Here is a 23874-nt window from a genome sequence, read left to right on the forward strand (position 1 = left end):
CGCCCTCGGCTTGTGGAAGGGGCGGAGCCAGGACCTCCCCCTGTCCTAGCGGAGCCGGAAGCGCCGAGTGCGGGGCGGAGGACACATGCTTGCTGACCCTGTGCACTCAGGTAGAGGCGGTGGCTCCGGGTCCCGAAGGTCCAGTGGGCAGCTCCCCAGGTAGGGCCCAATCCGGGCCAGGGAAGAGGTACCCCTCCCCCCCGCCCCGCCCATCTGTCCTGCCATCCGACCCTCGTTCCCTTCTGTCCGCGGGCCTGAGTCCATCTCTAGCCATCAGAAGGGAGCTCAGGGGTGGAGGGGCCGGCCACATTTCGTCTCTCTCCGCGGCCCAGCGGCTGCGGACTCCCCGGACATCCAGAATGTTGGATCAGGAGAGAATGAGCTGCAACAACCACTCAGGGGATGCTGGCCCAGCTTCACCCCAGGCTGACTCTGTGACCTAGGGGAGGACACCCACCCTCTCTGGTCTGAGTGTCTTCAGTTGCAAAACAGGGTCTGACTCTTGCTGGGCCTGCCGTGAGCCTGGGCGGGTCAGCTGCAGTGTGGCCGTGAAGGCCGGTGAGGAGCTAGGGGTGGTGCTTTCTCCTTTCCAAGGCAATAGGAATGCTTATCCTCCAGCTCCTTCCGGGCTTAGGGTGGAGAGCCACACCTCTATGCCTCCCTAAATCTGGGAGCCCAGAAAGGCTGAGAGCTCAGACGTTGCTCTGGCTTCCTGGTGGTAGGGTTGTACACTGACCCAGGAGAACTGTGGGTATTCCCAGAGTGGGCTCTGAGGCTTGGGTACCCTGTGAGGCCTGCCTGGAGCCCACCTACCCACTTTGCAAACAGTGGGGGCCACCATCGTGCAGGGCCTTGAATGCCACATTAAGTCTAAACTCTCAACTCAGGGCAGGGGCAGTGTGTTGGAGCCTGACCTGTAGTGCCCTCAGGACCAGCCTGGGTGAGAGGGGCTGTCAGGATGCCAAAAAACGATGCTGCTGCTCATAGGTGATGCGTATGGGCATTGACTGCATGTTAGTGCTTTCCCTGAATTACGTCATTAATTACTCACGTATCTCTTATGTTGCAACTGAGGCTCAGAGAGGTGAAGTGACTTGCCCAAGGTCACAGCTGGTAAGTGTCAGGGAGGGGATTAGAACCCAGACAGTTTGTTGCCTCACCCACAGCGTCCGGTTGCCACCCAGGATCTAGGCATCCTGTAATAAAGCCTTGGCCTAGGACAGCAGAAGGAGAAGGGAGGGGCTGGATGTGCAGGAAATTGGGGGATAGGATTCAGAGGGCTCCGGATGGAGGGGTATCCTTGAGTCCTGAGTAATTCAGCTGACTGAGGTCCCTGGGGAGAAGATGAAGTGTTTGATTTTAGACACGTTAATTTGGGGTGAAGGGTGGTATGGGGGAGCCAAGTAGAAGTCTCTTTCATCTGGAGAAGACGAAGGAGGGAGACTGCGTCCTGGGGAGAGGAGGGGAGGGGAGCCCAGGGCTTGGCTCACAGGAGTCCCCCAGATGCTGAGCAGGCAGATGAGGGGGGCATCCACTTGTGGGGTAGGGGGGACAGGGAGAGGAATGAATTCGAGCCTCCTTGTGACATTAGGGCTGAGAAGGGTCTGAAAAATCAAAGCCTTGTTTCACAGAAGGGGAAACTGAGGCCAGCAAGTTGCTTGCCTGAGGACACTCCGTGGGTGGATCAGAGGTAGGACCCAGTGCCCCCTGGGGGCCATCTCTGCATTCAGCTTCGTCCACTACCTCAGTGGCTCTCAACTGGGGATAATTTTGTCCCCCAGGAGATATATAACAATGTTTGGAGACGATTTGGTTGTCACAGCTGGAGGGAGGTTGCTACTGGCATCCGGTGGGTAGAGACCAGGGATGCTGCTAAACATCCTACAGTCCCTCCACCCCCAACAAGGAATTATCCAGCCCCAAATAGCAATGGTGTGAAGTTGAGAAACTCTGTACGAGGCTGAGCTGAGCCTGCCCCGCCCCAGCTCTTTTGCCCTCAGCAGGGCAGACAGCTCTGGCCTGGGCCTCCAGCAGGGCAGACCTTTGCCCCCATCCCCATCTCCCCTCCCATGCTTGCGCCTTCATTCCTGGAAACTTCTGGAGTCCTCTCCACTTTTCCTGGGCACAGTGGTCTAGAGTCCTGCCTACCACGTATCTGTTTTTGTCAGTCTGACTATCTCAGACCTATTCACAGAGTTTGGTGTTGGGTAGGGAGAAACCAAAGTGAAAATTTTCACCTAGCATTTAGTAGGTGCCTAGCAGATAAAATATTTATTAAATTTGAGTGACATTTTCAGAGTCCAAAGAGCTTCATTTTACCCCAAGTTTTCACTTTAGCAATTCCAGTTTGTACTTTATGTTTGGGAAGCTGTGTTTCTCACAAGCTCCTGGGTGATGCTGACGCAGCTGGGCCATGGACCACATTTTGAGCGGCAAGGCATTACAGGCCGGTGCAGAGGTGGGCTGCAGGCCAGGCTGCCCTCTCTGCAGACAACTGTGGTGTGGTTTGGGGACCGTGGAGTGGAAGGAACCAGGGTATGGAGTCAGGAAATCAGGATATGAGTCATCACTCCCTCCCCCATCTGTGGCCTATTAGCTTAAAAGAGTTTGTGTAAGTCACTTAACTTCTTTGAGGGTGGTCTTGCCTGGCAGGTGGTCCTCTAGGGGTTTTGAGGTAGGGTCTGAGAGAAGGACGTATCTGTGGAGGTGGGATGGCCTGGGTCCTGGCAGCCAGAGCGGCCATAGGCCACTGGCCTGGCCAGCAGAGAAGGGGAGATGAGCTGAAGCTGGCAGGCAGGCACCGAGCCAGCGTGGAGGCAGCTCTCATTAGGGCCCTGGCTTTTCTTCGAGGTTGCCACAGCCTCCTGCTTCTGGCTCCCCCAGCTCTGCCTGGTGTGGGAGAGCTGGAGAAACTGGTCTGGCTGGGGGAGGAGGAACAGCTTTGATGGGCTAGGGGCCAGTCCAAGGCCTGAATATGGGTCTTAGGGCCTGGCCTGCTGGGCTTGGGGCTGTGGAGTGGGGGTTGGGGCTGAGAACTATGGCCTGGTGACACTGGTATCAGGCTGTGGGCCATGGATGGACCTCCCACACATCCCAGGGAAACTGGGAAGGAGTTTAGAGTTTGGGGCCTAAAATCCTTTCACTCCCAGCTATAGAGGATGCCCTGCCTTGAGCATCTGACCCCTGGAATAGAACTGGGCAAAACTTTAGGTATCTGGGGTACTCCCACCCTTGGTTCCCCACAAATCAGCCATGATGGCCCAGAAATGTTCCTCCTAACTCCTAGGACCAGGAGGCAGCAAGACAGCTGAACCCATTTCTCAGATGGGAAAACTGAGACTCCCTTCTCCCCACTTCCTGGGAAGAGATTAGTCTTTAGGGCTGTCGCCCATTACCCAGCAGGGCCCTGGGCCTGATATACCATTGCACCCCAGGGAGGTGTGCTGACCCCTTCCTGTTCCCACAGTTGGGCCCTCCCAATGGTTCACACCAGGGGTTCTGCAGCCACACAGGCCTGGGTTCGAATCCTGACTCCTCTCCTCACTAGTTGTGAGATCCTGGGCAAGTCACTCCACCTCTCTGAGCCTCAGTTGGCTTGTCCATAAACAAGAATAATGACACCTACTCAGCCAGCCTCGCAGGTTGTTTTGAAGATGAAATGAGCCCTGCCAGTGAGCACCGTGGTCATTATCATTACTCATGGCATTTAGAGGCACAGGGCACCCCAGCTTGCCTTACCTGGGCCCTCATTTGACAGATGTGGAGATTGGCACTTGAAGAAGGGAGGTTGCTGTCCAAGAGTCCTGTGGCCAGTCCGTGGGGGAGCCGGGTCTAGAACCCACGTCTCCAGGTGCACCTCCCCTCCGGCAACTGCTAGGCATCTGTGAAGGCGCTCCGAGGGCGACTCCCCGTAAGCCTGGGGCCCTGGGGATCAGGCTGCAGAGCCTCCCCCAGAGGGAGGTGGGCCGGGCCGTGGTCCCAACACCGCCTCCCTTTGCCAGCACCAGCCATGAACTACATGGGGCAGCTGGCGGAGACGGTGTTTGGGACGGTGAAGGAGCTCTACTGGGGCCTGAACCCGGCCACGCTGAGTGGTGGCATTGACGTGCTGGTGGTGAAGCAGGCGGACGGCTCCTTCCGGTGCTCGCCCTTCCACGTGCGCTTTGGCAAGCTGGGCGTCCTGCGGTCACGGGAGAAGGTGGTGAGTGCTGGCCAGCCGAGGGGACACTGCAGGGCGGGCTCTTGAAGCCATGGCAGCCACTGCAGTCCCAGGAGAAGACCCAGGCCTCTCTCAGTCGGAGATCTGTCCTCTGGACAGGCTTCCTTTCTTTTGTATTTTCTTTGAAAGGTTTGGGTTGGTTTGGGGTTTTGGTCCAAGAGGCTCCCCATTTCCCCTGGAAGCAGCACAGTGGGGCCGTCCCCGGTACTGGGGCCGTCACACCTGGCTCTAGCTTCCTAAGATCTTACCTGTGTGTTCCTGCTAAGTCGCTTCACCTGTGCTGATAGCTACGTTCTCATCTGCCTGGTGATGGCCGGATGATTTGGGGGAATTAAATAGGAACCGATAACATTCTCCCAGGGCCAGGTATGTGGGTGACACTCAAAGGTTAGTTCCTCTCCTTTAGGAAACCTGCGTGTCTTCACTGGGCTCGGGCGAACATGACTGAGATTTTTGTTAGCACCGAGGTCTGGTGTGTGGAAAGGGGTTTGGTGGGCCCAAATCCCCTTTATATTGGGGTGACTGTGAACTTTCCAGGATCCTAATAGGAAAGTGTGACCTTATGGAGACAGTATAGCCAAATGGTTAAGAGCTGGGTTGTGGACTCAGACCTTCTGGGTTTATAGCCTCACTTGGCCACTTGCCAGCGAATTACTTAACCCCTCCAAGCCTGTTTCCTTGTCTATAAAGTGGGGATAATGATAGGAGCTACTGCAAGGGGTTGTGTGAAGATTAAACCACATAGTCTAGATGAAACACGACACTAAGTACCTAGGAAATGGTCATTCTTACCATTGTTCACATAGTCAACAAAGGTTCGGGCACTATCCTGGGGCTTGGGGACACAACAGTGACAAGATGGATCACATCCTTGTTCTTATGGGGTGTGGGAGAGAGGAGCACAGAAACAAAGGCGTAAACAAGAATTCTGAGACAGTGATACCGTCAACAAAGCCTGGAGAATGGGGAAACATGGGAGGGAGAGGGGACGCAAGGCAGAGGGCAAGCTGAGACCCTCAGCGGGGTGCAGCCAGGCAAAGGTTGCGGGAGAGTTCCAGCAAGTGCAGCAGGGGGCAGCAGGGAGCCGGCGTCTCCAGGACCAGCTGGGAGGCCAGTGGAGGGAGCCTGGGAGTGTCTCTGCCCCACCACGTCCCGTTCCAGGTAGACATCGAGGTCAACGGCGAGCCGGTGGACTTGCACATGAAGCTGGGGGACAACGGGGAGGCCTTCTTCATCCAGGAGCTGCAGAGCGATGAGGTCAGTGTGCTGGCTCCTACACTGGTATCCCCTCTGGATGGGCCTTGGATTTGTCACTCTCCCCACCGCCCCCAGGAGTACCCCATCCTCAAGGGTCTGATACAGGGGCATCAGTTGGGGCTGGCCTCAGGCCCTTGTGATGTGCCGGCGGAGCCTGGGCAGAGGGTAGGTGGTAGGGAGGGCTGACTGTACTTCCCAGGGAAGTTTTCTCAGAAAGGACACTTGAGCTGGGCCCCTGAAGGGTGAAGAGGAGGCCTTTTGATTGTACCCCTACTGTATGCCAAACACTGTGTAGTGGACTCGGATAACGGGTGACCCTGCCTTAAAGAAGGGTCCCAGTCTAGCCTTGGGAATGGACATGTAAACAACGGATGATAAGATTATTTGGTCATTGCTGTGAAGGGGGTTGGAACTGAGGCTGAGGATAGTCAGGGTAAGCTTCCTGGAGGAGGTGACGCCTGGCTGAGTCTTAAAGGTGAAGTAGGTGTGGGTGGAGAAGGGGATGAGAGGCTGATGCCCAGGTTCCCGCCTGGACAGTGTGGTTCATGCCGCACCCTGACCTGCATGCACCCTGGGACTGGGCCGCTTTCTCTCTGTTAGGGGGCTTTGAGGCCAGCAGCAGTTGCAAGGCCATGCTACTACTGCCTCTGTCCAGCCTGCAGTCCTGTTTCCTGACTCCAAATGAGCTCACTCCAGGGCCTAGGGCTCAGGCAGGGTTCAGAATGACTAGGGGGCATGGGTGGCCTCCCCAAACTATAGCCCCCTCAGCCCTGCCCCTGGTCTGCTCCATAGGAACACGTGCCTCCCCCCCTGTGCACATCACCCCTCCCTTGGGGGGGCCTGTCCGGGTTCCCCTTGGACTCGCAGCTGGGCACAGCCAGTGAGCCTGAGCCCGTCATGATGGGCATGGCCTCCACGGGGAGAAAGAAGAGGCGTCGCAGGAGGAAATCCAGGCGGAAGGAGGACGTGGTGGCAGTTGGTTCTAGTTCTGAGGAGCGGGAGGCAGGTGACGAGAGTGAGCTGTCCCTGCTGGAAAAGCCAAGGCCGGAGACCCCAGGGTATGTGGGGATGAGTGGGGGCCGAGGGTGTAGGGAAGCCAACTGGGGTTCAAGTGCTGTTTCCTCTGCTGATCCTGTGTGACCCTGGGCAAGGGCCTTGACCTCTCTGGGCTTTAGTTGCTTTACTTCCCCAAGCCCCTGACACCCAGGCTCCCATGTCCTGCCCAGGGTGCCCTGAACCGTCAGTGACTATTTCTTTCCCTGTGGCCCCTCAGCAGCGTCCAGTCGGAAGGGGAGTCCTTGCCGCAGCCCAAAGATATCTACGCCTTCTCCGATAGCGAGTGGCCACCCCAGGCCAGGTGAGAGGCCAGGTGGGCTGAAGGCAGGGACTCAAGGCCAAGGTCTCAGACTGCTGTCTGTTTACATTTTTCTGATGAATAATGACATAGAACACATCTAATGTGTTTACTGGCCATTTGTATATTTCCTTTGTAAAGTGTTTATTAAAGTCTTTTGCCCATTTTTTTAATCATGGTAAAATACACATGACACAAAATTTATTATTTTAAGGTACACGATTCAGTGGCATTTAGTATTTTCATGATGTTGTGCAACCATCACCCCTGTCTAGTTCCAGAACTTTTCATCCCCCTAAATGGAAACCCTATACCCATTAAGAAGTCACGACCGTGCCCTTTTTTTTTTAAACTGGATTGCCTTCCTATTATTGATTTGTAGGAGTTCTTTATATATTTATATATTCTTTATATATTCTGGATCCAACACAGGCATAAATATGTGTTGCAAATATTTTGTTCCCATGCTGGGGGGGGGGGGTGGGGGCAGCAGGCTGGCTTGGGGGCCTCTGAGTTCTTGTTTCCTGCAGCTTCTCATTGGGTGGACTAACATCCCCTAAGAGTGACTCGGAGCTGGAGCTGCGGACCCCTGAGCCCAGCCCCCTGAGAGCTGAATCCCATATGCAGTGGGCCTGGGGGAGGCTGCCTAAGGTGAGTTCCTCCTTGTCACCCCTCATCCCTGCCTTTCAGGGGCTCCGTGGCCCCTGCAGGTCAGGAGTGGAGTGACTGAGACTTGGGCCATCTCCTTAAGGCTTCATGGGGTGTGGGAGGCGGGCCTTGCACTGGCCCACATCTTCCCCCACTTGTTTGAAGGTAACCAAAGCTGAGTGGCCCAAGGTCCCTGATGGCAGCACCTGGGCAGCCTCTCCTCCTCAGGGAGAGCCCAGCACCCCATCTGTCTCTGTGGCTGGCGTCGACCCTTTGGGATCCCCAGTTCTGCAAACAGGGGCTGGCACTGACCTTCTTCAACTGGACACAGAGGCACCCGCTCTGGTGGGTCCCTCTCTCCCTGCCCCCGAGAGAGAGGAAAACAAGACTCAGAGGTCTGGGGATGCCAGCCTCCTTTCTACCTCTAAATCACAGAGCTGGGCCGCTCTGGAGGGCCCAGTTCCCACCGGGCAGCCACAGGGAGTCTCCAAGAGGAAAGGTGAGTGATGGCTAAACTCCTCCCACTGCTTCCCTGGTCTCATGTTATCCTCTGGGTGGACTCTGGGACTTCAAGCACATTTTGAGCACCTACTGTGTGCCAGGCACTGTGCTTGGCACCAGCCCTCGTGAGGCTCACAGTCCAGTGGGGCAGACAGAGGATGCATGCATACACCAGGAAGAGCATGACGTAGGTGAAGCAGCACAGGATCATTGGCTGGGACGGAGGGCTATTTAAACCATGTGGCCTGGGAAGGCCTCTTTGAGTGGGTGATGTCTGAGCTGAGATGTGGATGATAAAGATCCAGGCAAGTAAGGATCAGGGCAAGAGAATTCTAGGCAGAGGGAACAGCATGTGTTAAGGCCATGAGGAGGGAGAGAGGTTTCATGTCTAGGAACCGAGGCAGCTGGTGTGTCTTGAGTGAGGGAGGGAAGAGGCTCCGGAGAGGAAGCCAGAAAGATGAGCAGAGGCTGGATCACTCCTAGCTCACGTGCTGGGGTTTATCCTACAAGTGCGGGAAGGCAGTAGGCCTGAACTGTCCCAATCGATAGTCACTGGCTATCTGTGGCTATTTAAAATTAAAATTAAATTAATTAAAATGAAATAACACTTAAAATCCCATTTCTCCGTCACACCACATTTTAAGTGTGCCCAGTAGCCACATGTGGCTGGCAGCTCCCATACTGGACAGTGCAGACCTAGGGCATTTCTGTCATTGCAGAAGGTTCTACTGAACAGCGCTGCTTTAGTGCATTCAAAGGAAAGAACACATACTGCTCACACTACTGAGCACATGTTCCGTCTACAGATGTCCCCTCCTCTGCCCTCAGGCTCCCTGAAGAGAAGCCAGCACCTGGGTCCCAGTGACATCTACCTGGATGACTTGCCCTCCCTGGATTCTGAGAATGCAGCCCTTTATTTCCCCCACAGGTGCCTGGGTTCTGGGTGCCTGGGTGTCTTGGGATTGGGGCCTGTGGGGCCAGGGATCGACTATCAAGGGCCTGGGAGGGGAGGGGAATACCTCCTTGTATTCATGTCACTGTTGGCCCCTTTACTCCCAGTGACTGTGGGCTTGGGACCAGGACGTGGAGTGAACCAAGCAGCCAGAAGCCCCTGGGGGACCTCAACCCTGAGCAGGAGCCAGAACCCACTCCAGACACAGTGGACACGATAGTGCTGTCCCTCTGTGGTGGACTGGCTGACAGCCGGGACATCTCCCTGGGTATGTTCAACTGTGGTCCGGGCCCTTCTGAGGGTTGGTACTGAGCCCAGGGCACTGGGGAGGGCAGGCAGGCCCCCAGAGGGTAAGGCAGCAGAGGTGTGAGGCTGGGCTGGGTGCCCCTGCCCTTCTCTGCCCTGTGGAGCCCACACTCAGCCAGCAAGGGCGGGGCATTCCCCAGACCCTGTGAAGCAAATGCTTCACGCTGAGCTATGACTTATCCTGTGAATCCAGGATGGCAAGTGCCTGGGTTGGGAATGGCAGGTGCAAAAACCACATGCCGGGAGGCGCCCTACTAGGTCAAAGACCCGACCTGCGCGGCCTGGGTGGTAGAGCACTGCGAGCTGGAGAGGCTGGGGTAGCAGGTCACGTGGGATGTGTCAGCCTCACTCCTCACTCTCTGCCCTTGTGCCCAGAGAAGTTCAACCAGCACATCGTCTCCTACCAGGACCTCACCCAAAACCCTGGGCTCCTGGACGACCCGAATCTGGTGGTGAAAATCAATGAGAAGTGAGTGCCGGGCTGTGCGGCTGGCAGCCCAGAGAGTCACCCACCTTCCACAGCCTGTGGTTGCTACAGCCCTGACACCCCATTCTGTCTCTCCAGGCATTATAACTGGGCTGTAGCTGCCCCCATGATACTCTCCCTGCAAGCCTTCCAGAAGAACTTGCCCAAGGTAATGGTTGGAGCACCAGTGGGCCTCCAAAAGGGGCCAGAGCCTTCAGGGAGGGGTCCTGGGACAGGAAGTATAGAGTGGGGAGAGATGGGTTTGGGGCTGACTGGCTGCAAGACCCTCTCTGGGAGAGGAGCCACAGGGCCCCTGAAGCCATGCCCCATGCTATGTGGACAGAGCCCCACCCTTCCTTGGTTTCCTGACATGGCTGAATCCTACTGGATTTGAACTTCAAAGCTCAGGGCAAAGCAGAGAGGGATACACATTCGACAGGGACACGCCTTCAACGGGGTTTTTGGATCTGAGAGAGGGGGCGTGGGAGACAGAGGGCCCACCCCTCACCTTACCCCAGAACCTCTCCAGGCTGGGCTGCGGTGCTTGCTTGCTTTGTCAGCACACATGGGTTGAGTACCTACTGTGTGCCAGGCACAGGCTGGGACAGTCCTGCCCTCATAGGAAGACAGATGAATTTAAAATGCAACTGTGAGTATGTCCTGGGAAGGAGAGGTCCGGGGTGCTTTGACAGCCAACAATAGGGGGGTTGGCTGAGTAAGTGTCCACTAGGCAGAGATCTGAAGGATGAGTAAGCCCTAAGCAGGCAAGGGGTGGGGAACAGCGTGTGCAGATGCTCGGAGGTGGGAAGGAACCCAGCCTCTTTAGTTCCTCCCAGAACCTCCCCACTGTGTGGACCCACCTCTCTGCCCCTCTGGGTGTGGTCCAGGGCCCCACCCTGGCCTGGCTCATTGTTCTCAGCTTGGTTAGACTTGCCCGAAGAGCATCACTAACCAGATGCTGACAGCTGGTGCCTCCCTTTAGTGATGCTCAGCTCTGTCCTCTGGCTGGCTCTGGGTCTAGGACCCAGAGCCTATGGGAAGGAAGAGGGACACTCCCCTGCTTGGCTTTTCTCATGTTGCCTGGACATACCCACCACCTGAGGCCCCTGGGAGACTCTCCCAACCTGTTCCCAGCCCAAGTGAGCACCCTGGCTGACCCACCTTGAGCCCATGTCCTCCTGATTTGGGTTCTCCATTCTGTGTTTCTTGCAAACTAATGTGTCTCCCAGGTAGGCCTGGGCCTGGGCTCTCCCTGGGGTCATCTAGCACAAATCCGATCAGCATTTTTCACAAGGTTGTGTTGCCCCCACCAGAACTGATGGTAACATGCAGGGAGGGAGATTGTTCATGAGATAGGATCACTAACCTTAAGAGTTGCCTATGTTGGTCTTGGAGGTTGAGGGGAATACTGGCTACAGATTGTCCTTCCTGCTGCCACTTGGTGGCATCATGCAGGGAGTACCAGATCTTGAGGAACTCTCAAAGCACTGCCTTCAGCTACTCTAGTAGGGTGACTGGTCCACAAGATTGGGAGGCCAGGCCAAGGCTGGGCTAGAGCTAGGGGGTCAGAGCTGGGGTGGAATAGGGGTGGGCAGGAATGGCTCTTGGTGCCCCATGCTTGGCTCCACAAGTCATTGTTCAGAATCCCAGGATGAAGGTGAGTATGCTTCCTCAGCCTCCAGATGTTGATAGCACTTTGCTCTAGGGTCAGCCCCAGACTCAGGCTCATGGGGACCCCAAGGGCAATGTAAGGTGGGTTTGCGGTCATGAAAAAATGCCATGGCCTTCATCTGCCCACAGAGCACCATGGACAAGCTGGAGAAGGAGAAGATGCCCCGGAAGGGAGGGCGGTGGTGGTTTTCCTGGCGACGCAGGGACTTCCCAGCTGAGGAGGTAAGTGGTCATGGTCACAGGGCGGGGCCAGCACAGGCAGGAGGTGGGGTTCACTATATGGATGTTCTTCCCACAGCGCAGTGCCCAGAGGGAGGAACCCACAGCCAGGGAGCGGCCAGGGTGAGTCGGATCTCCTGGCTGGGGTTCTGCAGCTGGAGCTGGAGTCTGGGGAACATGGCCGTAGGGGCAGGGGCAGGTGTGGAGCCAACACCCCTTCTCCAGCCATGGTTCTTTGTCATTCCTCAATCACTTCTGCACCCCTTCTTTTTCCTGAGAACTGTCCCCATTTCACAGATGGGAAAACTGAGACCTAGAGAAGGTCCCACAGCCAAGAAATGGCAGAGCTGGAAGGGGTGCCCTGACGCCGGACCCAGACAAAGGGCTACTGTATTAAGTTGGGGGGGTACCCCTCTCCAGCAGGGGATTAGTGGCCTTTCTTCCTTTTTTCACATCTTAAGTGACCCAGAATGAAGTTGGGTGAGGGGTGATCAACGACAGGCTGACTGAAGCCAAAGCAAGTGGGAGTGGGAATAATCCCTAAGACTCACTTCTAGATTTTTCAGGTAAATTTCTCCAAAGCAGGCACTGGCATCCTGGCTCTGGAGAGCGCACTGAGGCCTGGGAGCCCTGGGTCCTGGGTCCTGGCTCCGGCTCTGCTGGCATCTTTCTGGTTGCAGACTGCCAGGCTGCATCCTTATGTCAGCTACTACCCCCAAAATAGATGGCACCTAGAGGGAGGGGTTTCTGATCCCCTGGGTGGTCTCTGGAGGGGTAGGGACAAGCCCCAGGCTCCTTGTGGCCTGGGCCGAGGGGTGAGCATCTACTGGGAGCGCAGGGCTTTCAGCTGGGGAAGATGGCCTGAGAGCTGCGCTGCCCGCAGGGAGAAGACTGATGTCCTGAGCAGCGAGGATGACGCCCCAGACAGCCCTGTGATCTTAGAGGCCCCCTCCCCGCCACCCTTGCCTCCAGCCTACACTCCTACCTACAAGAAGTCTCTCCGCCTTTCCTCTCATCAGATCGTAAGTGTGTGCAGGAGCTCAGAGAATTCTGTCGCAGAGCCCCTCGGGGCCTGGCTTTATAGAGCCATGCATTCACCAAAGCCCAGAATCCATCCCCTTGGCAGTCCCTGTGATGACCTCTGCATGAATACCTCTGGGAGCAGGGGGCTCACTTCTTTTTTTTTTTTTAAAGATTTTTTTTTTTCCTTTTTCTCCCCAAAGCCCCCCAGTACACAGTTGTATATTCTTCGTTGTGGGTCTTTCTAGTTGTGGCATGTGGGACGCTGCCTCAGCGTGGTCTGATGAGCAGTGCCATGTCCGACCCAGGATTCGAACCAACGAAACACTGGGCCGCCTGCAGCGGAGCGCGCGAACTTAACCACTCGGCCACAGGGCCAGCGCCGGGGGCTCACTTCTTTACATGCCAGCTCATTTTTCTGTCGGATGCTCACTGGAAAAGCCCTCTCTTATGTAGTCCTAAAATATCTGCCTGTAGTCAGTCCGCTGGCTCCGAGTCTGCCTCTGGAAGCTACACTAAAGGACTCAAATGCTGATGACAGACCCCAGGCCCCCTGAGTCAGATCTCTGAGCTCAGTAACCAGTGGCTCCTGTAATAAGAATGTTTCCTTCCTGAGTGTGGCTCAGTGGTCAGGGAGGTGTCCAGGAGAGTCTGGCTGGCCTGGTACAGAGCAGCTGCCATCTGTGTGGTACCCAGGGGCTCACACTCAACGTGGGATCAGCCAGGGCCTGATAGCCTTGGCCACTGGCTGTGGCTGAGAGCTGCCCTGGTCCTTCTCTATGGACCAAGGACAGGACTAGGTCTCTCTTTGAGGGGATGTCACAGGTACCCTAGCCCCAGGCAGTGAGGATCCCCACAGGGCCCCTTCTATGGAGTGGGGTGTCTCCCTGCCAAGAGCAGTGCCAGCCTTGGGGCTGACCTGAGAAATCTGGGCGAGGGCAGGGGCCAGGCTTTGTCTGTCAGCTTCATCCCGAAGGGGCACGAAGGGAGGTCAGGGCTCCTGTGCAGGCTACCCCAGCACCCCCTCACTTCCTCCTCGAGGGTGCCCTCTGCCCACGTGGATGTGTCTACGCATGGCTGTCTCTGAATTCAGGCAGGTTCTCTGGGTTAGGAGGAAGAGGAGAATGAGAGGCTCGTGGGGATCAAAGGCCACACTTGAGGGGGGGCTGTGGATGGCACTTGGCTGTGGTAGACCGCAACTCCCCCACTTTGCTTGGTCCCAGCGTTGCCTGAACCTGCAAGAAGGAGCCAACGATGTGGTCTTCAGCGTGACCACCCAGTACCAGGGCACCTGCCGCTGCAAGGCCACCATCTACCTGTGGAGATGGGACGACAAGGTGGTCATCTCGGACATTGATGGCACCATTACCAAGTGAGGCCCAGTTGGCCAGGGGAGAGAGGAAGGGCCTGGGGCCCTACCTCCCTCTGTGCTGGGTCAGGGGACACGGAGAGAGGCCCTCCTCTCCCGGTGGGCCATACTGGGGCTGCGGGCTGGGCCTCATCAGGCCCCATGCATGGAGCATGAGGGCCATGTGGCGCTGCCTTGGAATGACCCCTTCCTCTGTGGCTCTAGGTCAGACGCTCTGGGCCACATTCTGCCCCAGCTGGGGAAAGACTGGACGCACCAGGGCATCACCAGTCTCTACCACAAAATCCACCTGTGAGTGCCTGGGCTGAGGCTGGGGCTGGGGTCCAGGGAGGGAGTGACAGGACATCTCAGGCCACCCTGGCCTCTGCCCTGGGAAGCCAGGCTTGGGAACCAGCAAGGCTCACAGGGAAGAAGCCCAGGGCATGTCCCTTGAGTGCTGAGACCCACCTACTGGTCCTCAGTTCTCCCGTGAAAGACCTATCTCCTGTGGTCTGGGACCTGAGTCTAACTGCTGGCTGTCATGCTGTAGAGGAAGCCTAGAGACTTCAAATCCTCGTCTATCCTGGTCCATCTGGGCCTCAGGACACTGTCCCTGTTCCTTCTATCTGGAACAGCTGCTGAGGCCACCTCTCTCAGGCCTGGCCCAGCTGTTCTCCCTAAGTCTCCTCCCCGCAAAGGCCTCTGGGTCTGAAGGCCAGAGCCCCAGTGTTGGGCTGAGCTGGCTGAAGCCAAAAGGGCATGAGGGGGGCTGGCTGAACTCTGATGGCTCTGTACCTTCCCTGTCCACCACCCCCAGAAATGGGTACAAGTTCCTGTACTGCTCAGCGAGGGCCATTGGCATGGCTGACCTCACCAAGGGGTACCTGCGGTGGGTGAGCGAGCGGGGCTGCGGCCTCCCCAAGGGCCCCATCCTGCTGTCTCCCAGCAGCCTCTTCTCCGCCCTCCACAGGTAACCACCTCATACATAGCATAAGTCCATGGCCCCTTGGGGGGAGCAACAGGCCCACTGGCAGCCCAAACTGGGCCAGCATCAGGCCTCACTCTGGTGTCAGCTGGGTCACACTCCATGTCACCTGACCCTGCTGTCCTCTGATTGCTAACCCTCCTCGGCTCCCTTCCCTGCCGAGGCCCTGGCTGCCCCAGGGAGGTGATTGAGAAGAAGCCAGAGGTGTTCAAGATCGCCTGCCTGAGTGACATTCGGCAGCTCTTTCTGCCCCACGGACAGCCCTTCTATGCCGCCTTTGGGAACAGGCCTAACGTGAGTGTGTCCCCTCCCTATGGGCTGAGCCACCTCCTCCCCACCTCCTAGCCCACTGGCCTCTCCTTGTCCCCCACAGGATGTCACTGCCTACCGGCAGGTGGGTCTACCTGAATCTCGCATCTTCACAGTCAACCCCCGGGGAGAGCTCATCCAGGAGCTCATAAAGAACCACAAGTCCACGTGAGGCCCAACCCTGCCATGTGTCCCCCACGCCCTGCCAAGTTCCCAGACCCCAGCCTCTCCCTGGGCCCCAATTACCTCCCCAGTGGGGACTCCGTCCCTTGCTCCAGGCTTCCCAGCAGGATGGGGAGTCTCCGCCTGCTGACAGCTCGGGCTCTCAGTGCCGGCCTGGTTCTGCCTGTAGGTACGAGCGGCTTGGGGAGGTGGTGGAGCTCCTCTTCCCGCCTGTGTCCCGGGGCCCCAGTGCAGACCTGGCCAACCCTGAATACAGCAACTTCTGCTACTGGCGGGAGCCAGTGACCACGGTGGACCTCGATGCCCTGGCCTGAACCTGCCCTGGCTGCCCCCTCTCCCTGGCCTGGCCCAGAACTGACTGGGTGTCCCAGGGCATAGGGGGTTGGAAGCTGGGTGCCACAGGGCCAACTCACCGAAGGGGAAGAGGGGGCTGCAGGCTGGTTGGCAGCCACCGAGACCACCCCCCCAACCCTGCACCGTCCTATCGCCTGCCTCTGACAGCTGCTCCAGGCCTCAGCATGGCCCTGGCCTGTAGCAGTTAAATGATTGTCACCTGGGCCCTTGCAGGGTTCCCCATGCCCTTGATGTCTCTGTCCCTGTCACCTTGCCTCAACTCCTGATAGGACAGACAGAAGAGGGAGGCCCCACTGAGGCCTGAGGCCTGTGTGCACAGGGCGGCAGCAGTGGGGAGGGGTTTGGTAGCATCTGGGAAGAAGATAATGCTCCCCACTCCCTTTGGGGAGTCTAGACTGTGCCCTCTGAAGCCAGACCCTTCCCTAGCTCTGGCCCCTCCCCATAGCTCTTGAGCTAGCCATCACTGCTCTCCATCGCTGGTACCTCAGCACATCCCAAGCCCACATATGCAGTGCTCCTCCGACATCTGGGGAGGGGGATTCTGGGGCAGCTCGAGGGCAGAGGGAGTGTGGCTCCCACTTGGCCTAGCCTGTGCCCAGCTGCTGGCCCTGTTCCCCTCATCACCAACCCTGCCAGGGTAGGGGGGGGTTGACACCCCTGCCTTTCCCTAGCCTTTGCCAGTCAATTCAATGCCCACACAGCTGCTGAGGGGCCTCCTGCCCAAGGAGCTGTGGGAAGCAGGGCTGACACCCCACGCAGCCCTCCCTCCCACTGTCTTTGGGGAAGAAAGTACCTTTAGACCGGCTAAAAGCTTTAATCCAGGCCTGCCCTCCCCCAACAGCACAACGGTGGAGGGCAGAACACTACACGTCAAGAAACCAGAAGGCAGGGTTACAGGGACCTGCAAAGAGCACAGGAGGGCCTGTGCTGCTGTGGGGAAACTGAGGCCAAGAGCCTCAGCAGAGATGGCATCAGGGTTTCTGGGAACTGCATGGGCTGGATGAACACTTGCCCTTTCAGGTTGCCCCTTGGTGGCGTTATACCTGAATTTCTCACCACTTCATGAACATCCAGGCGGGACTGGGGTTTTACAAGGATGTTGGAAACTCAGCCTGGAGCCCTTTCTCTCCAGCTGTGGCCTCCTGCCCAGGGTCTGGCCTCATTCAGGCCATGACATACACGATGACTGCTCTCTGGAGAGAGGCCCTAACCTGTGGGGGTGGAGTTACCCCCAAATGGAAAGAAGAGGACTGTGTGGGGAGTACAGTGCCCTGACAACATCTTTGGGGAGGGAAGGAAAAGCATAAACTGGGGCAGGGTCTCCAAACAGATGGCCTGGACCCCATCCTTTCTTCTGGGTTCTAAAGCTGCCTAAGCCCTCACCCAAGGGGAGGATCAAAAGGAATAAAGAGCACTCTGAGCTGAGACCTTGTGTTTCTGTCTGTCCTGAAGGACCTGTGGGGCAATGGACACCTCTGGTCCTTGGTTCAGAAACAGTATCCATGAAGCTGCCAGGTGTGAGGACAGTGCCAGAGGGCAGCACCTTCCTGCAGAGACTGAGCCCAGATGGCTGGGGAGAGAAGTCGGGGACAACGGGACCAAAAGCCTCCCCAGGCCAGAGGCTATTGCCTGCAGGCGAAGGGAGCTGCGGGCAGACCACGGGCTAAGAATGGACCTGTAGGTCTTTGCACAGGTGCCAACTCTGGTGTATCTGCAGAAGAGCAATTTGCAGACTGGATTGAGGTTTCTTAGGTCCACACTGGCCCTCAGACATGATGTACTTGCCCTGAGTGCTTTCCTGAATTGTCCAGTTGGTGCAGCACTGAGCATGGATATTGGTGCCTGGGACAGTCACATGGAGCTGAACCAAGACTATTCCTTCAAGGGCCTCTGAAGTGGCATCCATGCTGGCCAGGGGAGGCTTGGAGGCATCATCTGGGCTCTGGGGTGATGTCCCCAGGGTTGGTGGGATCTGGGGGTTGGGTCCTGTCCAGCCAGCCTAGTCAGCCTGCCCTGGCCGTGCCTGCTCAGCTAGCTGGGCCTGGCAGTCCAGTAGGTCATCTCGGAGGCGGGCGATGTCCTGTGCGTGCTGGGCCAGCGTACGATTCAGCTGGTCCACATGGCCCCACAGGCCCTCCTTGGGCCTAAGTGACTCAGTGGGCAAGCTGTCCAAGCCTACAACCAGCAGGCTCAGCTTCCCACACACACTCTCCACTTGGGCCACCCTCTGGTTGAAGTGGCCCACTGCATGCTGGAGTTCCTGGGCTGTGTCCTGGCAGCGGCTTAGCCCACCGGCCACATGGGCCACACCGGCCTTGAGTTGTTCCAGCTCCCCCCTCAGGCTCAGGACCTGCCTGTGGCCAGCCCGAAGCCGTGAGCCTTGGCTGCTGACCTGCTCCTGGATGGCGTGGACCTCGGCCTCCACCTTGCGTTCCCGCTCGTCCAGAGATGTGTTGGCAGCCATGAAAGCATCAGAGTATTGACTGACGGAGTCACTGAGGCCTGTGAGTGACTTGCTCACAGAATTCAGATTGACCTTAAGCAGGGTGATCTCACCTTGGAGTGAGCTGCCTGTTGCTTCTGCCAGCTGCCCCTGGACCTCGGCCACAGTGCCATTGAGCTGCTGGAGCAGGGCTGTGTGGCTGGCTACCTGGCGTAGGAGGGCCTCGCTCCGGCTCTGCCAGGCCTTCACCTCTGCCACGAGGTTGTCCAGGATGGCTGAGGTGGTGCTGGGGGTGCACGAGGTCTCCAGGGAAACCAGCCGTTGTTCCAGTACGGCCAGCTCTGTCTGCACCAGGGGTCGTGCCGACCTGCCTGGTGGGGTGCTGTCATGGCTTAGCTCCCCAGCCAGTGTCATCAGGCGCTCCTCTAGGCTCTGCACACGCTCTTCCAGCATGGTCCTGAAGCCACGCACACCCCATCCCCGTTCCTCCATTCCAAGACAGCAGCCCCTCACTCCACTCTCCGACCCATTGAGGGTCTCCAGGCCCTCAAGCAGCCCACCCACACCCCCCTCGAGCATGGCAGCAGAGAGCCGCGTGAGCTCATCCCTGGTGGGGGGGCCATGGCCCCTTTGGGTCTCTGTGATTGCCTGCAGGTTCCTCTCAAGGTTGTCCACACGGGCACTGATCAAGGCCAGCTGGCTGCAGCAGCTGCCCCCGCCAGCCACACTCAGACCCTGGAGCCGGGTACCCAGCTGGGAGAGCTCCTGGCGCAGAGCCAGCTCCCTGCCATCCAGGCTCTGGTGCAGCCTCCGGCTGGCCGCCTGGCCCTCCTCGCACTGCTGCCGGACCTCCTGTACCCGCAGGTCGCACGCACTCTGAACACCTTGTAGCTTCTGCTCGAAGCCGTCCAGCAGGCTCCCCCAGAGTCGGTGCAGCCGTCGGTCCATGTATTCGTCCAGCAGTGCCAGGGAGGTGAGTGGAGATGGGGGGGCCTCCCGCAGCCGCTGCAGGTGAGCCTCGTGGCCAAGGGCCAGCCCGTGCACCTCGTCCAGCAGCTGCACCTTGGTCCGGAGCGTGTTGCTCACCTCCGTCACCTTGCTCAAGATCTCGTCCAGGGGAGGTGTGAGTGGCCGTCCAGCTCTGTCTCTAGGGTTCACAAACCCCTCGGGGATGACCCCAAAGCCCACAGGGACAGCAGGAGCCCTGGGGTTACCAGTCATCCTGTTGGGGTCTTCATGGCTGGCCACCAGGCCGCTGAGGGTACCATACGCTTGTGCCAGGCGCTGGACATCACCCTCCAGGCGTTCCAGCCGCTCGCCAAACAGCCCGGGGCCTTTCCTTCCTGGGAATGAGGAGGCAAGAAGCCCGGGGTCATCACTGGCCTGGCTCTCAGCTTGTCCTGTTGCCAGGCCACCCAAGAGACTTTTTTCTAAGCTGACCTTCTGGCAGGGCACAGCTTCCTCAGCTTTGGGAGGGGGCCCTGGGGGCCCAGCCTCATGCCCAGCATGAGCTGCATCTTCTCCAGCCCTGCCAGAGCTCAGCCATCCTGGGTCAGTTCCCTCCCCACCTCCCCCAAGAAACCCCATCAGCTTGGAAGGGTCCCTACAGGCAGACTCACCGTGGGGGCTGGGGGCTGCTCTGCTAGAAGGAGGGGGCCTGGGACCTGGGCCCAGATGCCCAGAGGGAATCTGGGGCTCAGGCTCTGGCTGGGGTGGGGTGGTCTCGTGGTCCGTGAGGTGCTCAGGGCAGCCTTCTCCAGCGAGGCCGGGGCAGCAACGCCAGGCGAGGTCCGTCACCGTCTTGTAGCCAACCTTGTATTTGGGTCTGAGTACTGCACGGTACCTGGACCGGGGATGGGGAGAAGGCAGAGCCCTGTACCTGTGGGCTGAGCCTCTTGCCTCCTGGCAGGTGCCCTTGCCCCCTGGCTGGTATTCAAGGCCACTCTCAGACACTTGCATAAGGTCTAAATGTCTCGTCGCCTCCATAACACCGCCAGCATTTTTCCTTTTTCTGTGCTTAAGGTGATGGGGTGGTGGGGTGGAAGTAGGCCTTACAGAGGCTCAGAGATGTGTCAGGGGAGGGCGCAGGTAGAGGCCCCAGCCCCTCCTGTTTGCTTGGGGACAAGGCTAGCAGGGATTTAGCCCCAACACTCCCAAGACCCCTGGACCCCCTCTGGCTCATACTACCATCAGAAATTCCACTCTGGCTTTGGTGGGACCTTGAAGAATTCTGACAAAACCCCAGCCCCTCTCCTATGGGTGGGTGAGGGGTACTGCACCAGAGCTGAGGCAGGCAGCCCTTCTCACTGCCTGGGGGCCACTCTTGGCTCCCAGCAGCTCCCCTTAGTTCTCCCCGCTCCTCCTTAGTCTACTCTGGGAACCCGGCTCTGCTCACGGAGGGTGGCGGTAGGGCACCTCTGATTTTGAGCACAGAGGGGAAAACCCAGGGGGGCAGGGCAGTGCTCACCATGGGCCACTCCCTCACCTGTTCAGCCATGTACCTGTTCACCCAACAACACACTGGAGCAAACAGGTTTGTTTTCAGACATGCGCTTGAACCTCTCCAAGTACAGACCTGTGCATCACACATGTGTGCAATACTACAAGTCCTCACAAAGCCCCACCTGTCTGGCCAAACCCCGACAATCTGGCTTCCATTCCCTCACCCCTGGCCTGCCTTCTCCACGGTCACCACAGCCCTCCCTGGGCCTGCACCCTTTGGCATCAACCATTGCCAGTGTGGCCCTCTGCTCTCCCCATCTCCCCTCCTCCCCTACCCTCTTTTGCCTCTGCTGCTTCTTCCTTGCCTGTGCTGCTTCTCCCTGGGAACCTCCCCTGGTCCCCGCTGTGGGCTCCAACCTGAGCTGCCCTTGACTCTTCCCTGGCCCCCTCCATCTAGCCTGTGTGGGGGCTAGGGTAGCTCTGTGGAGTCCAAGGAGTTCCAGCCCTTGTGGATGGAGTTGGCTGCTCCCAGCTGAAGGCAGGCCTGGGGCTTGTGCCCAGGGATTCCGAGTGGGTGAGATAGGGGTGCACTCACGTGACTGTCCCGGGGCACTTGGGCCCCCATCCACACTGCCGGTACTCAGCCTTTATGTAGCTCTCTGCTCCCTCCTGTAGGATACAGGTCACATTCCTGTGCACCACGTAGGCACAGAGGGCCCTGCAGGGGAGGATGGCATCCTTGAACCACATGGCCAGGGCCAAGCCAACTGAGGCTCTTGCTCCCCCTCCCCCATCTGTGGGCCTCAGCAGACCAGACCCCCATCTCTCTTCTGCCCCTTCTCCTTGTTCCTGGGAACGAGGACCCCTGGCCTGGGCTCCAACCCCACTGCTACTCTCTCCAATCCCAGCTTCCATAGTGGGTTGGTCAGTGGGCTACGATTATACTGAACCAGGAGCCTGGAGTGGCTGCCGTTCCCATCGTCTGATCTCTGCTCTCCCTGCCTGGAGAAGAGGCCCACCCTGGGCTGCCCCTCAAGCACCTGCCACATTCCCCAACCTCCTCCAACTCCTTCACTGCTTCTCAACTCCTTATCTTGGTATTGAGGCTTCTGAGATCCCAGGTTAGTCTTTGCGACCACACTTCTCCTTCTTCCCTTGACTGACTCCTGGGGAAATGCATCCACCCTGTAGTTTTCTGGCCCCTGCCTCTGCTTCTGGTTGCTTATTCTCAGATCGCTTCTTGTACTGCCTCCTCCAGGAAGCCTGCTCAGATGTGCCCAGGCCCACTGAGTGTCAGCTATGGGCTGGACACTCTCTTCCTACAGTATTTCTCAAATTCAGTTACAGTACAAATTTGGCAGCACCCCAGGCAGAGCCCCTAACTCACCTGACAGACCAGTTCACAAGCCCCTGCCTGCTAAACACCAGAAGCTGAGGCAGGGGAGGGCCAGCAGCCCCCCTCACAGGCCACAGGGGCCGGGAAGGCGGCTGCCTGGCATAAGCTGACCACCTCTGGACTGCTGTTGGGCCCTGGAGCCACAAGACGGACCCCAGACCCAGGGGCCCCCACCAGCTCTGCGGGCCCAGCCACACTGGGGCTCCCAAAGGGTTCCTGGGGCCAGGCTGACTGAGGGAGTGGGCGGGCTTCGGGCGCATGGCTCCATCGCCTACCTGGCGGGGCAGGGGAGGGATGGGAGGCCCCGGCGCGGGAGAGGGATGTGGGCCCGCGTGCTCCCTGCGCGGACCGCCTTCCCTCCTCTCCCTCCACCTGGTCCGCTGCGCCCGGAGTTTGCACACAGCGCAGCTGGAAAATGTTACTTCGCTGGAAAGGTTTCCGCGGGCACTGCCAGGATCCCAGCCGCCGCGCCAGGCCCCCTCGGCTTATTTTCTTCGCCAGTCCCGCAGCCTCCCGGAGCGTGGGGCGCCCGCCTGGCCGGGGGCTCGGCCCGGGCACCGCCCCCTCTGCGCCGCGGCCTTGGGTGCCCGGCGCCTCGCCGCCCCCGCGCGCGGGCCAGGCAGGTGGGAGCCGCGCCGCCCGCGCCCCATCCCTCCCGCTTCCCGCCCGCGGCGCGGCCCGCGCTTACTTGTGCGGCCCTGGGCGCAGCCGCGGGCGCCATCCCGTCGTGTAGAGGCTGTAGCGGGAGGCACCGGGCGGCGCGGGCCGCGCGAGAAGCGGAGTGCCCTTGGCCTGCGCCCCCGAGAGCAGCGCTGCGACGGCGCACAGCCAGACCGGCAGGCGGCGGCGGCCCATCGCGGCCCCGGGTCTCCACCTGGCCCCGCGCGGGAACCCCCGCCGGGTGTCCGCCGGCCGCTCGCCCGCCCGGGTCCCCCCGCCAGTTGCGGCCCCCGGAGCTCGCTGGCCCGGCCGCCTGGCGCTTCGCAGCGGCTGCGTCCCGCGGAGTGGCCGGCGCTGCTCGCGGCTGGGGCCGCGGAGGGGAGGCGGGAGGCGGGCTCTGCGCGGATTAGCATAAACTTGGGGCCGCGTCGCTCTCCTCCGCCAGCCCCCTCTCCGCCGCCAGCCCCCCGCCCCAGCTCTGAGCTGACGCCCGAGGGGCCGCCTGCAAGCAAGAGGTTAAGAAGGGAGCAGCCCCGAAGTGGCAGGGGCGCAGGCCGTCGCGCTGTGGGAGGCCCCAAAACACACCCACCCACCGCCGTCGCCCGCATGCACCGGGCGAAAGGCAGAGACAGACCGCTGGAGCAGGCCGGGGCGCGGGGCTCTCCAAGAGCTGCCCACCGCAGGACACACAGTGGTCTTAAAAGCCGGTGTGCGCCCGGGGACCGCGGTCCAGGGCTCTGGAGCTGAGATGACCGTGTTTTGGGGCGCGCCTGCAACACCTCCCCAGCCACCTCCTTGGAATAGGCCCCAGACCGTCCCCTGTTGGCTAGCTCTGCCTCCTTGCACCGTCATTGTCTGGAGGTGCCCGCCACAGCTGACTCTGCTGATCCTTCCCCGGGCATCTGAACCCCTCCCCGATCTCTAACCCTCCGCAACGCAGTGGCCGGGCCATCCCTCTGGTTCCCCGTTAGGGTCAATGTTATCTCTGTCTCTCTTAGGTATTGGTTGCATCGAGCCCCAAACACGCATCACCTCTCCAGCCCAACCAAGGATGCTCTGCTTCTCTTTGTGCAACTCTCAGCCAGTTAGACCGCACTACTGGCTCATTGTTAGCGTCTGGTCAAAGAAAACCTTTAGGTCT

At 59.0% G+C, this 23874-nt stretch overlaps 2 protein-coding genes across 9 annotated transcripts; one reads left to right on the forward strand and one right to left on the reverse strand.

The window, feature by feature from the left end:
* Positions 1-26: 26 nt before the first annotated feature.
* Positions 27-17217, forward strand: LPIN3 (lipin 3). 8 transcript variants are annotated; one of them, XM_046679171.1, is made up of 21 exons: positions 67-159; positions 3758-3910; positions 4002-4201; positions 5381-5476; positions 6269-6534; positions 6750-6833; positions 7361-7481; positions 7644-7977; positions 8808-8907; positions 9039-9199; positions 9613-9706; positions 9803-9872; positions 11504-11596; positions 11673-11716; positions 12477-12615; positions 13837-13985; positions 14187-14273; positions 14779-14931; positions 15126-15240; positions 15320-15423; positions 15608-17217. In XM_046679171.1, exons 3-21 carry the CDS (start codon positions 4010-4012, stop codon positions 15750-15752), a joined length of 2547 nt encoding a protein of 848 aa, XP_046535127.1. In that variant the 5' UTR covers positions 67-159; positions 3758-3910; positions 4002-4009; the 3' UTR covers positions 15753-17217. The 8 variants fall into 8 exon arrangements, 7 of the variants coding, with proteins under 7 accessions (XP_046535125.1, XP_046535126.1, XP_046535132.1 ...); XM_046679175.1 differs by having other exon boundaries at positions 3758-3850; XM_046679173.1 differs by having other exon boundaries at positions 76-110.
* A 94-nt stretch (positions 17218-17311) lies between these two features.
* EMILIN3 (elastin microfibril interfacer 3) lies at positions 17312-23088 on the reverse strand. The gene is made up of 4 exons (XM_046679177.1): positions 22762-23088; positions 21273-21395; positions 19855-20078; positions 17312-19578 (listed from the first exon to the last, which is right to left on the reverse strand). Exons 1-4 carry the CDS (start codon positions 22926-22928, stop codon positions 17792-17794), a joined length of 2301 nt encoding a protein of 766 aa, XP_046535133.1. The 5' UTR covers positions 22929-23088; the 3' UTR covers positions 17312-17791.
* Positions 23089-23874: the final 786 nt, after the last annotated feature.

The sequence above is a fragment of the Equus quagga genome, chromosome 12, assembly GCF_021613505.1.
Source record: "Equus quagga isolate Etosha38 chromosome 12, UCLA_HA_Equagga_1.0, whole genome shotgun sequence".
Classification (NCBI taxonomy): Eukaryota; Metazoa; Chordata; class Mammalia; order Perissodactyla; family Equidae; genus Equus; species Equus quagga.

Bases quoted from the DNA above. Each gene is read 5' to 3' on its own strand.
- LPIN3 (XM_046679169.1), top strand. From the start codon at position 86: ATGCTTGCTGACCCTGTGCACTCAG. The intron at 111-4,001 runs GTAGAGGCGGTG...TCCCTTTGCCAG, and splicing joins TGCTGACCCTGTGCACTCAG to CACCAGCCATGAACTACATG. The intron at 11,597-11,672 runs GTAAGTGGTCAT...TTCTTCCCACAG, and splicing joins GGGACTTCCCAGCTGAGGAG to CGCAGTGCCCAGAGGGAGGA.
- EMILIN3 (XM_046679177.1), bottom strand. From the start codon at position 22,928: ATGGGCCGCCGCCGCCTGCCGGTCTGGCTGTGCGCCGTCGCAGCGCTG. The intron at 21,396-22,761 runs GTAAGCGCGGGC...CCTCCCCTGCAG, and splicing joins CTGCGCCCAGGGCCGCACAA to GGCCCTCTGTGCCTACGTGG. The intron at 19,579-19,854 runs GTGAGTCTGCCT...CCTCATTCCCAG, and splicing joins AGCAGCCCCCAGCCCCCACG to GAAGGAAAGGCCCCGGGCTG.